The 21,205-nt window shown below is 36.1% G+C and overlaps 1 protein-coding gene across 1 annotated transcript in view; it reads left to right on the top strand.

Moving 5' to 3' along the window:
• Positions 1 to 21,205, top strand: part of ERLIN2 (ER lipid raft associated 2) — a 54,637-nt gene that overhangs the window by 9,218 nt on the left and 24,214 nt on the right. The window contains exons 2-7 of the mRNA XM_053717751.1: positions 143 to 259; positions 1,156 to 1,237; positions 6,113 to 6,159; positions 6,673 to 6,734; positions 19,661 to 19,786; positions 20,505 to 20,578. Coding sequence (XP_053573726.1) covers positions 153 to 259; positions 1,156 to 1,237; positions 6,113 to 6,159; positions 6,673 to 6,734; positions 19,661 to 19,786; positions 20,505 to 20,578 — 498 coding nt within the window. The 5' untranslated portion in view covers positions 143 to 152. The remainder of the gene's footprint in view (positions 1 to 142; positions 260 to 1,155; positions 1,238 to 6,112; positions 6,160 to 6,672; positions 6,735 to 19,660; positions 19,787 to 20,504; positions 20,579 to 21,205) is intronic.

Genomic DNA, 21,205 nt, shown 5'->3' with positions numbered 1-21,205 from the left:
TGCATATATATGCCTCATGTTATTGGCTCACCTATGTGCATTGCTGTTTCTTTAATAAATTATATCAAAAGAATGAAGCAATTTAAAAAATTTTGGGGGTTTTATGTTCCTTTTAATAGCCATGTCCCCTCTGTTTTTATAGGACAGTAAAGATGTCACATGTCGGAGCTTTGGCTGCTCTAGGAGTTGCTATAACTGCTGCTGCTTTATTCTCTGCCATACACAAGTTAGAAGAAGGGCATATCGGTGTATATTACAGGTGAGAAGAAATGGTTTGTATATAAGGATGCATTACCTAAGCTATATATAAGGGGACACTCGGAGATGGATCTGACAATTTGTTTCACTTCTAGCCCCTTTAACAACCCAGGCTCACTGTCCTACATGAAGCTCCCTCTGTATGACATCCAAAAGCACAACCCCACCAACACAGCAAATCCTAGGAGTTTACCACCTCAGTAAATGCTAAATGCACTAACCCCTGCTCTAACGCATGACCCAGCGCTACTTGCAACCTAGGTCTACTATCTCCTACATGAGACGTCAATTGCCAAGGAAATCTCCTAAACACTTAAGGGACCAAACTTTTTTTTCCCCAAGACCCAGTGCCATTATACCACACACCTTCACCATGAACATTTCTTAAGTAATATACAACAAGGCAGCTTCAATTTAACACCTTCTCATACAACACGCACACAAGTCGCAGTAATGGGTCCCAACCCATGGTTTGAAGAACCCTGGTTTGTCATTGGTTATAGAACTGATTAATGGTGTTATTTTTAAACATATCCAGGAGAATTTAAACATATTTTGCTTACATTTTGCAAGCTTGCTTTTTACTTGCTCTCTTTTGCATGTTATAAAATGAAATAATATGAAACCTAAAGTGACATGTGCATAAAGCTGCCCTACTCCTATATCTGTGCTGTCTTGGGAGAGGCATCCTTTGCTGAAGCTGTAATAAATAGAATATACTGGATATCGTAATTAAAATTTATCTTGACTTTTATTCAATAGTATAATTATGTGGGTAAAACTGTTGAGATTCTGTTAGCACAAACTCATGTTGCATCGGACAGAAATCATCAGTTCTCTGCCAAATATTATAGGAATATGTCTGCTCTAAATACGATTTTCTACTTTTCCCTGCAGGGGTGGCGCACTGCTCACTACCACTAGCGGCCCTGGTTTCCATCTTATGCTTCCTTTTATAACATCTTTCAAATCTGTACAGGTAATTATGCAAATAAGTATAACTGTTCCTGCTCCTGGCAATAAATCAGATGACAGACTGAATCCCACTTATGCTGCAACACAAATATCATGTCTCCATAAACACTGCTGCACTCTTTCTCTGTCTTAAAGAGACATGAAACCCCACATTTTCTTCATGATTCAGATAGAGAATGCAATTTTAAACAACTTTCCAATTTATATTTATCAAATTTGCTTCATTCTCTTTTTATCTTTTCCCGAAGGAACAGAAATGCACTGCTGGCTGCTAGCTGAACACAAATAGTGAGCCAATCACAAGAGATTAATGTGTGTAGGCACCAACCACCAGCTAGCTCACAGCAGTGAAGGATATGTACATATTTTTTTTTTTTTTCATTTTTATTTATAACCAGTAAAGGGTACAACAAAGCAAGTTATATCAACCCACCTCGCAGGGTGAGTGAAAGTGAGGGATGACAATACATTGAATCAAGGTATCATACATTGGCATATTTGTAAAAGTATAGAACACAGGTAAAATTGGGACATTTTCAATGGGATCAAGAGTGTTCTGAGAAATATATGTTTGTACCACCATATTGGGTTTTTTATATTAACTTTACCTAAAATACTAAAACAAAAAAACACAAAAAAAAATCAGACATACAGATAGTAATCAATCCTATCCATAAACTAGATATGTAGGGCTGCGAGCTTTGCGGTGTATATTGTACTACTATACATTGGTGTATGGGCACTTATGCTAAGCTAGTAGGAGTCAGAATAGTACTTAATAGGGACACACCTCTGTTCAGCTGATTAACATTTCATATAGACCACCTCAATGTCAACACATTAACAATAGCAAGCAGTGTGACTCCAATCATAACAAACACCATTGATGTAACAGTAAGCCCTGTCTAGAGCATCAATCTTATCAGTTCAGGTTCTTGGACTTCCCAAAATAAGTGTGCAGTGTCTATCCCCGGGTGGGGGGAGGTCTGTGTATAATTTATAATTACCCCTTCTAATACCTGTAGGTGTGACCCTGGGAATATCCCCACTAGATACATCCTTACAGTAAACAGTATAGTACAAGTAGGTTATTCTAGAGACTTATGAGTATAGGAGCATAGACATACGCTGTCCGCCCATGCATTGGTTATTAAGAGTTTTATTTTAGGGAGGGAGTTTAGGAGTTCCTGTATGAAGTAGACCAAATACTGAAAATTAGTGGGGTTAAGGTGTGATATAAAATTTGCTACCATTTTATAGAAAAAAATAAATAAAAACAAAGTGAAACAACAGAAGAAGAGGCCAACCGGGCCAAAACAGAAACGGGTGGCATGGAACAGTAACAGTACACTGTAGTAGGCTGGCTCCCAATCGGTTGCTACGAAATAAGATGAGTACTGTAAGAAGCCTTATTAAATTTTTGCTGACAGTGTGCATCATGGAAATAAATCAGGCTGTGGTTATTATTCAAAGTGCAGATTAGCCGATCAAATTAGTAGTAACATTCTAACTCGGTAGCCATAGGAAACAGTTAGATTAGAATCCACAGGCGTTAGCCCACTCCCTCCCTGGATAGAGTGAGCGGTTCGTGGTATGGCCATCCACAAACTAGGTATGGATAGTTGCAAGCGTTAGGGTATTTATGGATATGTACATATTTAACAACAACAAAAAAACAAAAAACGAATACCAAGAGAACAAAATACATTTTAAAAAAAGTGAATTTAAGTGTCTTAAAATGACATGCTCTATCTGAATCATGCAAGTTAATTTTAACACAACTAATAGGACTTTTACAGCTATATTTTGTGAATTGCTTGGTGAAACAGAGCTACATTAAAAGGGATAGGAAAGTCAAAATTAGACTTTCCTATCCTTTTTAATGTGGCTTTGTTTCACCAAGCAATTAACAAAATATAACTGTAAAAGTCCTATTAGTTGTGTTAAAATTAAGAGTTAGATTACAAGTCGAGCTCTAAATTATTGTGTGCCCGTTTGCTTGCAGTAGCAATTAGCGCTCCAAAAATTAACCCAAGATTAGATCTCTGGTTAATTTTCTAAAAGTGCCCCAAATGCCCTCAAAATAAGAGGGCATTTTATTTTTTTTATAAAAAAAAAAAAATGTAGCATTTTTTCCCAAAATAAAAAATGACTGTACTAGGCAGTTTTGGTACTTTAACCCCTTAATGACCACGGACGTACGCCACACGTCCTCAAAAAAAATACACTTAATGACCGAGGACGTGTGGCGTACGTCCTTGGTCTGGAAAGCAGCTGGAAGCGATCCTGCTCGCTTCCAGCTGCTTTCCGGTTATTGCAGTGATGCCTCGATATCGAGGCATCCTGCAATAACCCCCCTTGGCCATCCGATGCAGAGAGAGCCACTCTGTGGCCCTCTCTGCACCGGACATCGGTGGCCGGTATCGTTGGTGGGTGGGAGCAAGTCTGGGAGGCTGGTGGGCGGCCATCGATGTGCCGGGTGGAGTGGAGGGGGGCGGGATCGGGTACGGGACATACGGGGGAGCGCGTGCACGGGGGGCGGCGGGCGGGCGCGTGCACGGGGTGGGAGCGGGAGGGAACCGCTACACTGCAGAAAAAAAAGGTTAAGAAAAGTAAAAAAAAAAACTAATAAAAAAATGATAGTAATAATCTAAGGGTTCCTGAAGGGGTGGGGGGTTGGTCTTGGGGGGGGGGGGAAAGCTACACTACAGAAAAGGGCAAAAAAAAAACCAAAAATCATACTTTTTTTTTACTAAACTGGGTACTGGCAGACAGCTGCCAGTACCCAAGATGGCGCCCATTAAGGCAGAGGGGGAGGGTTAGAAAGCTGCTTGGTGGGGGATCAGTGAGGTTAGGGGCTAAGGGGGGATCCTACACAGCAGCATATGTAAATATGCCAAAAAGATAAAAAATAAAAGCCCAAATATAGCTTTTATTTTAGTACTGGCAGAGTTTCTGCCAGTACTTAAGATGGCGGGGATAATTGTGGGGTGGGGGAGGGAAGAGAGCTGTTTGGGAGGGATCAGGGGGTCTGATGTTTTAGGTGGGAGGCTGAGCTCTACACTAAAGCTAAAATTAACCCTGCAAGCTCCCTACAAGCTACATAATTAACCCCATCACTGCTAGCCATAATACAAGTGTGATGCGCAGCGGCATTTGGCGGCCTTCTTATTACCACAAAGCAACGCCAAAGCCATATATGTCTGCTATTTCTGAATAAAGGGGATCCCAGAGAAGCATTTACAACCATTTGTGCCATAATTGCACAAGCTGTTTGTAAATGATTTCAGGGAGAAACCTAAAATTGTGAAAAATTTAATTTTTTTTTTTTAATTTGATCGCATTTGGCGGTGAAATGGTGGCATGAAATATACCAAAATTGGCCTAGATCAATACTTTGGGTTGTCTACTACACTACAGCTAAAATTACCCCTAAAAGCTCCCTACATGCTCTCTAATTAACCCCTTCACTGCTGGGCATAATACACGTGTAGTGCGCAGTGGCATTTAGCAGCCTTCTAATTACCAAAAAGCAATGCCAAAGCCATATATGTCTGCTATTTCTGAACAAAGGGGATCCCAGAGAATAATTTACAATAATTTAAGCCATAATTGCACAAGCTGTTTGTAAATAATTTCAGTGAGAAACCAAAAGATTGTGAAAAAAATAGTGAAAAAGTGAACAATTTTTTGTATTTAATCGCATTTGGCGGTGAAATAGTGGCATGAAATATATCAAAATGGGCCTAGATCAATACTTTGGGATGTCTTCTAAAAAAAAAATATATACATGTCAATGGATATTCAGAGATTCCTGAAAGATATTAGTGTTCTAATGTAACTAGCGCTAATTTTGAAAAATAATGGTTTGGAAATAGCAAAGTGCTATTTGTATTTATGGCCCTATAACTTACAAAAAAAGCAAAGAACATGTAAACATTGGGTATTTCTAAACTCAGGACAAAATTTAGAAACTATTTAGCATGGGTGTTTTTTGGTGGTTGTAGATGTGTAACAGATTTTGGGGGTCAAAGTTAGAAAAAGTGTGGGTTTTTTTTCCTCATATTTTATAAATTTTTTTATAGTAAATTATAAGATATGATGAAAATAATGGTATTTTTAGAAAGTCCATTTAATGGCGAGAAAAACGGTATATAATATGTGTGGGTACAGTAAATGAGTAAGAGGAAAATTACAGCTAAACACAAACACCGCAGAAATGTAAAAATAGCCTTGGTCCCAAACCGACAAAAAATGGAAAAGTGCTGTGGTCATTAAGGGGTTAAAGTTGGTGGGAGTGGGGTGTTAGGAAAAAAAGGTAAAAATGCTGCCTATCTCTGTGCTAATTGCCCCTTTGCTGCATGATTTTCTGGTGCTGCCTCTGACAGCATCAGAACAAGGCTCCCATGGGAGCATATGGAAGAGCAGTCTCGTGAGCGCAATGATTCCTAGCAATGCGAACAATTGTGATTTATTTGCAATACCAGTGCACATTATCGTGAGCTGGTATTACGAAGTGTAGTGCTAACACTTGTAATCTAGCCCACAATGTTTTGTGAAATTGTGTGAAGAAGTAGCTGGATACTGTTAAATTAGGATATTTTTTTTTCTATGGGCCTGGTCTGTCAAAGTGGTGCTCTTATGACCACTGAACCTACTTTACCTTTTTTGTAGATGTCCTGAGAACCAATTAGGTAGGGAGATGCTCTCAAACATAATGTTTGCCCTGTCTCAAAAATGCATGTTAATCTTTTATTTTATTTATTTATAGGAAATCAGATTTCAGATAAATCAGGGCATTGTTTGGGTGATTGTGTATATGTTTGTGTGAGTTTTTGTGTGTGTGAAGCTGATATTTTGTCCCCTTTCCTTATGACAGAGCACACTACAAACAGACGAGGTGAAAAATGTACCATGTGGGACAAGGTAAGAATTGGTAACGTAAACTATGATGGAAAAAAAAAAAAAAACAAGTTGAAATTTTTCAATTAGAGTGTTAGCTGTGCTTTATTTTGTACATTTTCTTTTTTTCTTGCAAAATATTTTTGCTTCACTCTAGATCACTGGTTTTCAAACCTGTCCTCAGGCCTCCCCAACAGGCCAGGTTTTCTGGATAACCTTGGATGAGAGCAGGTAAAATAACCATGGTTACTAATCAGCTGATTGTTTCACCTGTGCTCCAGTTCAGATCTCCTCAAAATGTGTCCTGTTAGGGAGGTCTGAGGGCAGGTTTGAAAACCAGTGCTCTAGATAATACATTTGTAGCAATGTCCTATTTATTCCTCAAAACCTTATGCAACCATAGATTTGTATAGCTAACACAGAAATGCAAAATAATTGTATACATGATGTAGTCTGTTTTGTTTACAGTCTACTTTAAACCTAATCTGCTTAAAAATCTGCAAATATTTCTAGCAATTGTTATTGTTTCTCTCACAGTGGTGGTGTCATGATATACTTTGACCGAATTGAAGTTGTTAATTTTCTGATTCCTCATGCTGGTGAGTATCTCTATGTTGTTAACTGTGACAGCACAACACAAGCATATAGTTTGTATTGTCTGTTTATAACAAACCTCTATGAAACCTGAAATCTAATTTAATTTGTTTACTTTTTAGAATTAATTAACAGTTTAAGGCAACACATACCTGTGACATATAACATTAAGGGCCAGATTACAAGTGGTGCGCTATCGGTTACGAGCGAGTGATATCTGGTTTATTGCGGCTGTTAGCGCGTATCGGATTAGGAGATTGTATTACAAGTTGAAAGTAAACGCAATCGATTGAGCACAATTGAATTTAACTCGCAACCTCAGAGCTCTGGTTAACTGTTTCGCAAAACAGTGTCACAAAACACATAAAAAAATACATTGAAAAGTACAGCTACACTGATAAGACTATCTGATAAAAAAAATATTTAAAAAAAATTCACAAAAAAGTTATATGGGCTTAAAGATTGCTAATCAGCCAAAGGGCTTTAACATAGAGATACATACATATACATGTCTAAATACGTGTATGTGTATATACACACACACACACACACACGTGTGTGTACAGTCTCATAAACTTTTCTCAAAGTGCTCACTTGCTCCAAAAGGTCCTGCAAACCTTCAAAGTATAGTCACAACAATGAAAGAGGCAACAGCACTGTTTCTTCAGATAAAAGCGAGTCTTTTATTCAGGTGGCATAAGAGGAAAAACAGCGACATTTCGGGCCTAGGCGGCCCTTACTCATGCTGTAAAATACAGGTATGCACCACAATATATAGCACCTGGGTGCGCAATCATTAAAGGGACAGTCAACACCAGAATTTGTGTTGTTTAAAAAGATAAATAATCCCTTAATTACCCATTCCCCAGTTTTGCATAACCAACACAGTTATAATAATACACTTTTTACCTCAGTGATTACATTGTGTCTAAGCCTCTGCAAACTACCCTTTTATTTTAGTTGTTTTGACAGACTTGCATGTTAGCCAATCGGTGCTTTCTCCTAGGTAACTTCAAGTGCGTGAGGTCAATGTTATCTATATGACACACATAAACTAACACCCTCTAGTGGTGAAAACTGTCAAGATGCATTCACATAAGATGCGGCCTTCAAGGTCTAAGAAATTAGTATATGAACCTCCTAGGTTTAGCTTTCAACTAATAATACCAAGAGAACAAAGCAAAATTGGTGATAAAAGTAAATATGAAAGTTGGTTAAAATTACATGTCCTATTTGAATTGAATGAGGTTTTTTTGGACTTTACTGTCCCTTTTTAACTCTTGCATTAACACATGACCTATTATCCAGTTAGTATCACCATCTAGTGGTCATAAAATATTAATACCTCTCTGGAAAAAAATAGTTCTATTTACCTTTGTGATAAGTGGGATAATATTTTCATACTCTGTTTAAATAAAAAGACATGATACTTGACCTATGAGTTAAATCAATATATTTTAATAATCATATTATAAAAACAAGTGGAGATCATAATCCCTGTTTAATCCCATAGGATGTAGAGTGCCTAGAAGTTGGTTCCGCCAGACTTTTTTTCAAAATAGATTCAATATTTCCACCCCTTCTTAGTTTAGGTATGTGATCTATAACCTGGAACCTAAATTGGCTCACTGAATGGCCAACTATAGCAAAATGTGCAGAGACAGGGTGTGTCATATCTTTACTCCTGATTGCTGATTTATGGGCACTAATTCTATCCCTAATGGGGCGGATGGTCTCTCCAATATAGCCCTGCCCACAGGAACATTTCAAAAGGTAAATAACATACTCTGTTTCACCGGTATAAAAACCATTAATTTCTCTCAACTTCCTGCCATGAATTTGTGCCACATTTTGTCCTTTTATCATAGAATTGCATTGGGCGCAGTGTAGGCATGAGTATGAGCCTTTTTTGGGGTTGAAAGGTAGTTAAAGGGACACTCAGGTTAAATTAAATTTTCATGATTCAGATATAGCATGTAATTTTAAACAACTTTCCAATTTACTTCCATTAAAAAAAAATGTGCACAGTCTTTTATATTTACAGTTTTTGAGTCACCAGATCCTACTGAGCATGTGCAAGAATTCACAGACTATACGTATATGCATTTGTGATTGGCTGATTGCTATCACATGGTACAAGGGGAGTGAAAATATACATAACTTTGAAATTTGTTATAAAAAAATCTACTACTCATTTGAAATTCAGACTAAGTGCTATTGCATTGTCTTGTTATCTTGCATTTGTTGATTATGCAAATCTAATGTGTTGACTGGTCCTTTAATATTTAGAATCCTGTTGCTCCCCACATCTGCTCTAACCACCATGTCTTTAATATTTTTAACTCTTCTAAATGAGCTATTGGTGGTGGTGGGGGGGGTTGTAAATTCACTTTTGTCTGGATTGGATTTTCTGAGTAGAGTGTTTGTTTGTTTTTAACCTTAAAAATTTCCTCACTATACATGTTATATTCAAATGTGAAAATAAGTTTTTATTTTTTCTTTCCTATATTCTATTTTCTTATTGTCATTTGCTGTCAATTTCATCCTTGCAACCAGCAATCATTGTGGAAGGATAACCACGTGACATACATTTGTCTGCCATTTGTTCCTATCGTATGTGTTGTCTCTCCTTTTCTTTTACATTTCTGACGGTTCTAATCATTTGGCTTCTTGGTATCGATTTGAATACCCTTCTCGGATGAAAACTGTCATAATGTAATAATGTATTGCGGTCTGTGGGTTTTCTGTATAAGTCAGTTACTAGTTTAGAATAATTTTTATATACTGTGGTATACAAATAATCAACACTCACCACTGAAGTATTGATTGTGAATTCTAAGCTATCAGTTTGTTTATTCAGGTTCTCTACAAATTCCTGTAAGGGCTCCAATGAGCCCCCCTATATGCCAAATCCATTGTTAATATAGCAAAGCCAAATTATACAATGTTCCTCAAATTTAGTGTTCATATAAACTACCCTTTCTTCAAACCTGATTAAGAAAATGTTGGTGTATGAAGGGGCTACATTGGAGCCCATGGCTGTACCTTTCGTTTGCAGATGTGTCTTGAAATAAGTAGTAGTTGAGACATAACATCTCCTCAATACATTCACACTATTTGGGTGTAGGATGTGTCCTGTTTCAATAGTTCAAGTACTGACTGTATACCTACTTCATGCGGGATAGAGATGTATAAACTGACAATATCAAGAGCAAATAGAATATCCTTATCTTCATAATGTAAACTTTCTATTTTGTCAAGGAAATCCCCAGTATCCTTCAGAATTTTTTTTTTGTTTAAAGGCTAATGGATTTAAAATTTTGACAATGGGCCTATCTGGGGGCTCTTTATTGTTTTTATGTACTTTCGGGAGGGTATAAAATACTGGTGTAATAGGATCTTTTTTTTTATAAGGAACAAACTCAAATTTTTGGTAATGAACTTATTTAACAATGCTTTATCTACAGTTCCTTGTATCTCTTTCAGGATCTCATTAAGTGGATTACTATCCAAAGCTTAATATATACCCCCATCAGATAGCTGGGCTAAAATTTCCTGTACATAGTATTCCCTATCCCGGACAACTATAGCCCCGCCCTTGTCTGCACTTTTGATCACAATTGATTTGTTATTAGATAAATCCATCAATGCCTTTCTTTCAATATTGGTTATTTGGGGGGTTTGGTTGTGTGGTGGTGGGTTTTACTGTTGGGGGGGTTGTTTGTATTTATTTATTTTTTACAGGTAAAAGAGCTGATTTCTTTGGGGCAATGCCCAGCAAAAGGCCCTTTTAAGGGCTATTGGCAGTTTAGTTTAGACTAGGGTTTTTTTATTTGAGGGGGGGCTATTTTTATAGGGCTATTAGATTAGGTGTAATTTAGTTTAAATATTTGATGATTTTCTTTATTTTGTGTAATTTAGTGTTTGATTGTTTTTGTAATTTAGTTTATTGTATTTAACAATCCTGGGGAAGTCAAGGATTTTGCACAAAAAAGGGCATTACTCTATAAAAATGGTAATAAAACCTAAAATGATATAGATCTCTAAAATTATAAATATGTTTATTCTGCTTGATCATGGTTTTAATCTTCTTCTTAAATGGACAGGTAAAAATGAGATAAGATAAGGCCTAGATCTAAGATTTTTTTGATTTTTTTTTTTGATTTTTTTTTTTTTTTTTTAAACATTTTTTGATTTTTTTTCCTCTCACCTCCTTCCTCCTCTTTGGATTTTGAGAAAATGAATAGAGGAAAAGAAGATACTATAATCTTAAATGAAAACGTTACTTAACTTGGCATCTTGGAATGTGGGGGGTTATACCTCCCCACAGAAAAGGAAAAAAGTATTAGCACAATTAAAAAGACATAAAATAGATATAGCCGACTTCCGGTGGGCGGTACTACTGAATGGAAGCAAGTAACAGGAGCTCCGCACCTGCAAGCCTCAAAAGTGACTTTTTACTTGCCTTACAGCAACCATCCAGCTACCCACGTTTTTTGTCTTGCTGGGGGACCCTGCTCCGGTCATCGCCAGCCGACTCTTTGATTGTGAAGGGGGATCCATCTGCCCTAGCCCCCGGTCGTCGTACCCGCAACTTGGGATTCCATGTGGACCGCCATATTGGTGTAGTGAAACAACTGCCTCTAACCTCTACTCCGTAGAACAAACTTTGAAAAGCGGAGCTAATAAGACCATCTACATTAACCTATGCAAATATCTTTGGAACCTGCCATGAAGCCGGGCTGTGGCCGGAGCGGGATGGCCTAAATAATTGATGAACTGAAGGCTGTGTTCATGCCTCGCTTGGATTACCTTATAACATCCTGTTTGTCTCTGCATGAAGTGCTCCGGTCCAACCAGAGGCCTCCTAGGACGCTGGAGCTTGCCTCTAACTCTGATTCTAGTGATCAACTGTTGTCACAGCGGGTTCTCTCCTGGGACATCATGCCGTTGGATGTCGTGCACTCTGACTTGTGCTGTGATGCTACTCCACCTCGCGACCCTGCTGCATCTCTCATGCCAGATGGGGGAACCTCCCGCGCACTAAAACCTTCGAAGTCATACACCATGGTGGTGCGGCAGAGTATATCTGCTCAGTGTCCCCCGCTCTTCATACAGCCAGGGCTCTGGCTCAACACACGGCATGTATATGGGGAAAAACATTATGGCCGGCAATTGAGAGGTTCAGGAATACCTTTCTACTTGTTACGGGCACAGAGTTTTCAAGGTTCGGGCCCGGTCTGTGAGAAGCTTGGTGGTTACCTGATGATCCGTAGGGGAGTCGGCTAGATTTTGATTTTATTCTTATATCAGTCTGCCCACCACACGATAAATATGGAGGACAATTGTTGAGTTAAATAGGAGCCTTGTATTTTAGTTTGACAGGAGAGTTGTAATGCCTGTATTATTTTGTTTTCTTTTTCCTCCCTCTTTTCTGTCTAGAGAACGTTTTATCTTATCTTATTTTGCCATCACTGATACCATGGTTTACCAGTTTTTGGCCTCCTTTTATTCTGAGATCTTACTTATGTCGCTGCGCAATTTTAATGGTACCTAATGTTTTCAGCTCAGTTATTCAGTGAACAGCCCTTACATGTAGTACTGTGATGTTAGCTTGTTTCAATCTGGATTTTTGCCAGATCTGACAGCAATACTGGTTTGTTAGTCTTTGTTTGTTTTTATTCTTTTGCATTGCATCCATCAATGCCACACAAATATTACAGCTAGCGCTGGGAATTTGCCCATAGTTTTGAATCAACCCTCCTTCCATTTTTAATACCCACATTTTTTAATTACCTTTTATATACATTACGAGCCATCCACAATGAAAACCCTGTGCAATGCCTCAAGTTCAGGGATTATATCTAATATATTATCTGTTGGTTTCATACTAAAGGATAAATGTCACTACTTATTGTATCACTATATGTCAATCTCTTAAAAGCATATCAATGCTCAGATTTAGATTCAAGCACCATAAACCTTGATAATTGAGTGTTTCAATTTTGATAGCCCAGCTTCACTTATACCACACCCTGCAATACTCTTACAAAGGGAAGGAGAGGATTGACTCACATTCTAACTCTACTATTTTTGACTGGCTGGTGTTGTTTAATTTGGTATATATTCGTTTGCATAATGTTATAAAACCGAGACCCCTTGGTTATTATTGCCCCTTAGCCAAGAAACCAACCAACCCTGAACATGTTTGTAATTAATATAACACAATTTTATTTATTTTTTATTTATTTATTTTTTTGCTTCAGACCAGTGAGTAAGAGTCTATTTGAAATATATAACTTATCATAAAGTTCAGACATGGTTGATCCCCAACATACGCTTATTACAAGATTATTTAAGTAATATTGGGTTGGCAATATTGACAACAGGGTTCTTATTACTATATTATGTGGGTCAGTGGTATTTGGAAAATGGTCTGGCACCGCATTCCACCATACTATATCTGATGAAACCCTTTTAAAAATGCAAAATGAGACACTGTGCATATTCCCCTGTTTGTTTGTTTGGGGATGGCAGGGTGGGGGAGGGGGTATTGGTAGGGTAGTTAGAGTTCTGTTAAAGCTGTGGGGGTGGGAACGGGGGAGAGTTATAAAATTTAAATATGAGAGTTAATCGCGTGTGAGATATACTCCTAACATTTGTAAGTGACACACATTGGACTAATTGCTATGTTGGGGTTTGACTTTTTGAGAATCTGATGTAAGTATTGTTGTGTTCTCGCTTGTGTTACTCTCAATAAAAAAAAAAAAAAAAAAATAGATATAGCCTGTTTACAGGAGACACATCTAAAAGAATCAGAACTGGTTCAACTTAAAACTGGCTGGGTTGGTGAAGTGGTTGGCACCCCCTGTATTGGTAGGAAAAAGGGAGTAGCCTTCCTATTTAGTAAAAATCTTTGTTATGAAATCACAAATATTGAAATGGACAAAGAAGAAAGGTATTTAATCATACAGCTGACAATAGAAGGAACTTTATTAATATTATGTAATTTATATGGACCCAATAAAAAAATAAGAATTTTTGGGAAACTCTACAAGCTAAACTGCTGCCTTTCTTTAATTGTAATTTAATTATTGCAGGAGATTTTAACTTGCCAGACTTTCCCACTCTTGACAGACTCAAACTTTCCTTGAACAAAGACAATAAACAACAGACTAAATTGTTAAAGAATTTTAAAAATCTGTTACATGTAAAAGATATTTGGCGGGTACAAAATCCTGATTTAAAGAAATTTACCTGTGAACCCCATACGCACCAGACGATGTCCTGTATAGAGTTTTTCTTAATAAGTGAAAAATTAATGACTTTTGACATTCATACCGATATACAAGCTATTGTCATTTCAGACCATGCAATCATCACCTTAAATATTAAATTGAAATCCTTACAAGAAAATAATTTTAACAGATTTTTTTTCCCAAGATACCTTGCTACAAATGTACAATTCAAAACATGGCTTAAAATAAAATGGACAGAATTTGTTCATATTAACGCAACACCCGGGATTAGTACAGAAACACTATGGGAAAGCTTTAAAGCGGTCATAAGGGGGGAAATCAAAGCCTACTTGGTATGGCAAAAACGTAAATATAATACTAGAGGTATTGAACTAGCCAACTATCTCCGTAATTCTTATATAAGTGACCCATCAAAAAAACTATGGGAAGTATATCAGAAAGCTAAAAAAACAAGAGAAATCTTTCTAGCCCAGAGAGTGGTACAAGAAGACCTTAAATCAAGATTTATTTATTTTTCGTCATGGTGGCAAAGCAGGAAAACATTTAGCTAATCTAACAAAATCTAAAAATAAAAAGAAACTTGTGATCGGATCTTTGAAAATATCAACAGGCAGATCTTCAAATAATAAAGAAATAAGTAACTATATCTATAAATACTTTCAAGAGTTAGATACAGAAACAGAAATAGATGTTGAAACAAAAAATATATTTTGGGAAAAGATACAGGTCCCTATATTAGATAAAGAAAAACTTGATGAGCTGAATGCCCCATGCGATTAAGAAAGCTGCCTTGAACAAAGCGGCTGGCCCTGACCAGATACCCATTGAATTATACAAAATTTATCAGATTACATAATATACGTGTTGGTAGACTTATTTAACCAATATTTTCTAAATGAAGTAACGTGCTCTCGATACTTTGCAGCATCTTTAATAACACTAATACTAAAAAAGAATAAAAATCCAGAAGATATCGGCTCTTACAGACCGATCTCACTATTAAATAGTGATTATAAATTGTTAATGTATATTATAGCAACAAGACTAAAAGCCCTTCTTGCACCACTTATACACAAAGACCAAGTAGGCTTTATGCCAGGCAGAAATTCTACGCGCAACCTCCGTAAATTACAGCTAGTACTTATTCTTTCTATTGCAAATTTGTTTTCGCGTATTATTAAGAACCGACTTAATCTTGATTCAGATAATTTCAATAGATGCGGAGAAGGCCTTCGACTCCATAACTTGGGATCACTTGTTCACTGCATTAAGAAAGTTTGGAGTCGAAGGACCTTTTTCTAAATTCTGGTTCTCAAATTTATAACACCTCCACAGCTTCCATTATTGTAAATGACATCCTTTCAGAATCTTTTCCCCTCCACAGGGGATCTAGACAAGGTTGTCCATTTTCGCCATATCTATTTAACTTAGCACTTGAGCCATTGGCGATCCTGCTAAGGAAAGAACTAGATGGGATCAAGATAGGTAAAAAGAAAATAACTACACTTCTCTATGCGGATGACTTGCTTGTCTTAGTAACCAACACCAAGAGAAATATACCATTGTTATTTCAGATTCTTCAGGCTTTTGATGGGTTTGCAGGTTACAAAATAAATATACAAAAAAACGAAATTTATTGGTTACATAAAAATAAAAACTCTTTACAGACTATCCCATTTAAAGAGGCAAAAGATACACTTGCCTACCTGGGAATTAAATTTTCTAAAAATATGGAAGAATGGTATGATCTTAATTACCCGCCTGTTTTTCTCAAAATTAAGCATGATATGGAAAAATGGGCGAAATTTAAACTATCTTTAACGGGCAAAGTAAGCTTAATAAAAATGTTATTATTCCCGAAACTTTTATATCTTATGCAGAACCTCCCAATCTTTATCAAGAAAAAGGATGTAATGGCATATAAACAAATGGTCACTCAATTTTTATGGGGAGAAAAAAGAAAAGCTATTTCTTTTAAAAAATTGTGTCTTGCTAGAACAAATGGTGGTCTTGCAATGCCAGACATTGAACTATACAACCTAGTATGCATTGGTAAAATTGCTATGGATTGGATAGTGAGAGCAAACTATTATACTGTAATAGAACTAGAGGAAACCTTAGGCTATCCTTATTCTCCTATAGATTTGCTTCATATCCCCCCTGATAAATCCCCTACAAAAATAAAACAACTAAAAACAATATATAATGTGATAGTGGCATGGAATAAACTAATTAAAGTTCTAGATATTGATTATTCAGGGCTGAACATAGCATACACTCTCATATTGAGAAACAGTCTTGACAAAGGTCCCTGTGAGGACCGAAACGTTGACTGACTGAATTAATGAACAATTAATAACATTTTGTGTTAACTAAGTCCTGTGAGTGCCTGTGTGTGTATGTATGTGTGTGTGTGTGTGTGTGTGTATATATATATATATATATATATATATATATATATATATATATATATATATATATATATATATATATATATATATATATATAGTGTGTGTGTATATATATATATATATATATATATATATATATATATATATATATATATATATAGTGTGTGTGTATGTGTATATATATAATGTGTGTGTGTATGTATATATATATATGTATGTATGTATGTATGTATATATGTGTATATATATATATATATATATATATATATATATATATATATATATATATATATATATATATATATATATATATATATATATATATATATATATATAAATAATGTGTATGTATATGTTGCGGGTAAAGTAAGAAATTGAGTAATCCTAGAATAACCTGGGTAAACCTCACATTACCTAAGCGACTGTGGGTAAAGCCTGATGTAACATGATAAATCTTCTCAGAGTACATTGAGTCACTGCATCAAACATCTATACAATGCACTGTAATTCCCACATCTTCACTATCTTTTTTGCCTCTGTCTGGGGGGGTTCAAGGGGCAGGGGCAACACCCCCATTGTAAACCTCATTCCCCAAGGTTCACTTGGGGTGGATACAGTACTGTGAAAATGTCTTAGGCCACCACCAGCTTTGTTTTAATGGCCATCCATATTTTTAGATACAAATAGAAAATACAGGAAATATGTGCACAAATTATAAAAAACACAGTTTTCAGAACAAAATGGCTTCTTCAGGCAAAAGTCAGTATTTAGTGTGACCTCCCTTGGCACTAATCACATATTGAAGTCTTTTGGGGAGACTGCCCTGAAGTTTTCTGAAGTAATCTTCTGGTATATTATACCAGGCTTCTTTCCACACTTCCTAGAGTTTTTCTTTAGATTTAGGTTGTCTTTTATTTAGTTCTCTGTCCAGGTGATCCCATACTGCCTGTATACTATTCAGGTCTAGACTCTGTGGAGGCCAGTCCATGACTGTCAGTGTTTTATCAGCTGTTTTTCTATTCAAATATGATTTCACTGCATTAGAAGTTGCTTGGGATCGTTATGATGAAAAATAAAACGATTCCCAATCAGGCGCTTTAAAGAAGGAATGGCATGATGAATTAAAGGGACACTGAACCCAAATTTTTTCTTTTGTGATTCAGATAGAGCATGAATTTTTAAGCAACTTTCTAATTTACTCCTATTATCAAATTTTCTTTATTCTCTTGGTATATTTATTTGAAATGCAAGACTCTACGTTTAGATGCCGGCCCATTTTGGTGAACAACCTGGGTTGTCCTTGCTGATTGGTGGAAAAAATCCATCCACCAATCAAAAAGTGCTGTCCAGAGTTTTTAACCCAAAAAAGCTTAGATGGCTTTTATTTCAAATAAAGATAGCAAGAGAACGAAGAAAAATTGATAATAGGAGTAAATTAGAAAGTTGCTTAAAATTGCATGCTCTATCTGAATCACAAAAGAAAAAAATTGGGTTCAGTGTCTCTTTAAAACACACATAAACTCTCATACAATGCACACACTCTTACACGCACGCGCACACAGTGTCGGTTTGAAGAACCCTGTGTTAAAGCATTTTATTGTTGCACTATTGCATCTAACTGTGTTTAACCATTGCAAAGGGATTAAACTCCTAGTTAAAGTCATCTTCCGAGCAGAGCAGCAATGCACTGCTGGGAGCTAGCTGTACACATCTGAAGAGCCAATGACAAGAGACAGATGTGTATAGCCGCCAATCAGCAGCTAACTCCCACTAGTGTGCTGCTGATGAGCATATGTATATATGCTTTCCAATAAAGGATACCATTATAAAGGTACATTTGATAACAAGTGAATTTAAAAGTGTCTTAAAATCACATGGTCTGTCTGAATCATGCAAGTTTAATTTTGACTTTCATGTCCCTTTTTAATAATCATAGTAATGGGATATGTATGGGGTTGGGGCAAACGCCAATAATAGGGATCAATTCCAATCTTTCCGTTATCGACTCCCAATAAGCAGATATGTTTTGTGTGATATTGGAAGCCTGTTTTTCAAGTGATCACGTTTCAAAATAGATTCAGCTGCTAAAAGCCCAAAGCCGTGAATGAGATGTTAGTCCAGTAAAAAAAGGTATTACTGCAATACTCTGTTATTTTGATATTCATCTACTGGACTAATGGGGCTACTACATTCTACTTGACCAATTGAGTGAGAGAGCAACATTTTTTTGCAGGATTTACATCACGAATCAAGGAAAGTGCTGGAAATTTGTTTCTATTAGAAGAAAGAAGCCGCAACTGATCGCATGGTCTAGAATGGGACAGTTGTTATACTGTAATCATAAAACCGCTAAGTGATGAGGTTTCCTCCATTGCAATAATGTCACAAACTGGAAAACTGCACTGTCAAGAACAGGTGGTTTTTTTGCGCACTTTCTATTGCTGTAAGAAGATGGCGAACATGAGGTTCTGTATATTGTAAATCATGGTTTTTAAAAATACTAGTGTTGCACCTTCTAATTTCATCTCAGTCACTAACAAACAATACAGAACTGCAAATGGTGACATCCTAGTTTTGGAGAGGTGATTCCTATTGAAATCCTGTTTATGAAGATAACGGTACTGAAACTGACAATCACAACAATGCGAGTGTGAATTACAACCATTTACAGAATGTAATAGGTACATGCTATTTCTACATGGTCGTTATTTTGGTTTTCTTGCTTTACCAGCAGGTCCTATTAGCTGTATGCAGTACTCTATATATATATATATATATATATATATATATATATATATATATATATATATATATATATATATATATATATATATATATATATCCTCCATGTGTATCTGCACTCACAATATCCTTCAGTCAGTAGTATTCACAGTCAATTCCAACAAAGGACTGCACTCACTGGATTTTAGATTAAAAAAAAAAACTTTAATTGTGGTAACGTTTCGGAGTCCTTAGACCCCTTCCTCAGACCAGAGCAAAAAGTTCTTTCCACTGCAGACAGACTGTACAATAATAATGAATAGTGCTTTAATATATCTAGACCATGTATCCAAATACACCTCTAAAATGTTGTCTGTGGCCAATTTATTTTGGACTTGTAATTTGAAATTTATTTAAATTGGAAATTGTATAGGCTATTTCCTGTTCTGCTGTCAAAATATACATTTCTGTATTTCTTTTTTGCACGGTATACCCCATCATTAGACTGATCACAAACTTTGTTTTTCTTCTCCCAACCAGTGTACGATATAGTGAAGAACTATACGGCTGACTATGATAAAGCCTTGATCTTTAATAAGATTCACCATGAACTGAACCAGTTCTGCAGTGTCCATACTCTACAGGAGGTGTATATAGAACTCTTTGGTAAGTGTTTGCTATTCTCTAAAAGCATAATTTGGAAAACAGAATTATTCTTCCCAATATGGTACTGCAGCTACTTGTATATATTTATAGCTTGCATAGTATATTTTCCAGTTTATGAATTTTTATATATAGCTATTTTTAACTCACTACTGGATGCTATATTATAGTCCTAAGGTAAACTGGCATGTGTCCATTTTATAAAAAATTTAGGGCCATTAGATATGGCAGTCCTGCGGGTAGCCATATATTTCTGCAAGGTGCCACTTGTTTTGTACACCTAATACATGGGCAAATTATCACATACACTATATCCATAGTAGTGCGTGTAACCAGATGAGGAATGGTGCTTAGTCTTATGGGATAGTGAAATGTTTTAGTGCCAATCACACTATTGCAGCTACAATATTTTGTTATCAACGGAGTGCGGCATTTGATTATGGCATTTAGTTTAAACCACATTTTTTGCAGTTTTATTTTGTTCTGAAAAAAGGGAACTGAGTGAAACATTAAGAAATGAATTCATACATTTTGTTTCACGTGATGAAAAATTCTGGTCAGAAATCCTTCCTTCACATTTAGCCATTTTTATGGGTGGATTTACTGGTGTGTATGCGCGCGCGTGCATGTGTGCACCTGTTTGTATTTATAAAAGGTAATAGCAGGTTCCAACAAACTTTCCATGACCAATATTTCTGATGTTATTAATTCCTCTTTCCAGATCAGATTGATGAGAATCTCAAGCTGGCCCTGCAGCAAGACCTTAATTCTATGGCCCCTGGACTCATTATTCAGGTATGATTGCTTTTGTATTGTTTGCTTTATGTAATGCGTTGTATTCCAATATATCCTACAATAAATTGGGAAGAACCGATCAAATACTACTTAAAAGCATAATAAAGTATATACTTTCATTCAGGGTCAAATTAAATGTACCATGTTTAAACTTAACGTAGTTCCTTGCTTTTGAAGAATAGATTAACATAACCCCAAAAAGAGTATGTTGAATAAATAAAATGAACATACGTTGTGCATTTAACCTGATATATTTGGCCACTTTTATTAAAACCATTTATGAAAGGATATTTACAACTAATCTATGTCTAAGGGTTTGGTAAGATCAGTTTATTTTTCCCCCATCCACTTACAGAAGTCTTTGACAATAGATTATTTTTCTACAAAAAAAGGTTGGTAGAAGAATATGTATTTCAGTCAATAAGCCGCATATTATATTAAAGATTTCTGCTTTAATTTGAGTGATTAATATAGACATTTAGCACGGATATAGGTTCAAAAATCAATACAAATGAAATCATATCTAAATGGGAGAATCAGCGGATGTTATTTTATGTCATTGCGCACTTTTTGATGCTTTGTGATGTTTACAGACCTGTAAAATAAAGCATTTATACCTTGTTATGT

The sequence above is a fragment of the Bombina bombina genome, chromosome 6 (assembly GCF_027579735.1).
Source record: "Bombina bombina isolate aBomBom1 chromosome 6, aBomBom1.pri, whole genome shotgun sequence".
NCBI classification, from domain to species: Eukaryota; Metazoa; Chordata; class Amphibia; order Anura; family Bombinatoridae; genus Bombina; species Bombina bombina.
The sequence above is the reverse complement of the archived record's forward strand: the minus strand, read 5'-3'. Positions and strand labels throughout refer to the sequence as shown.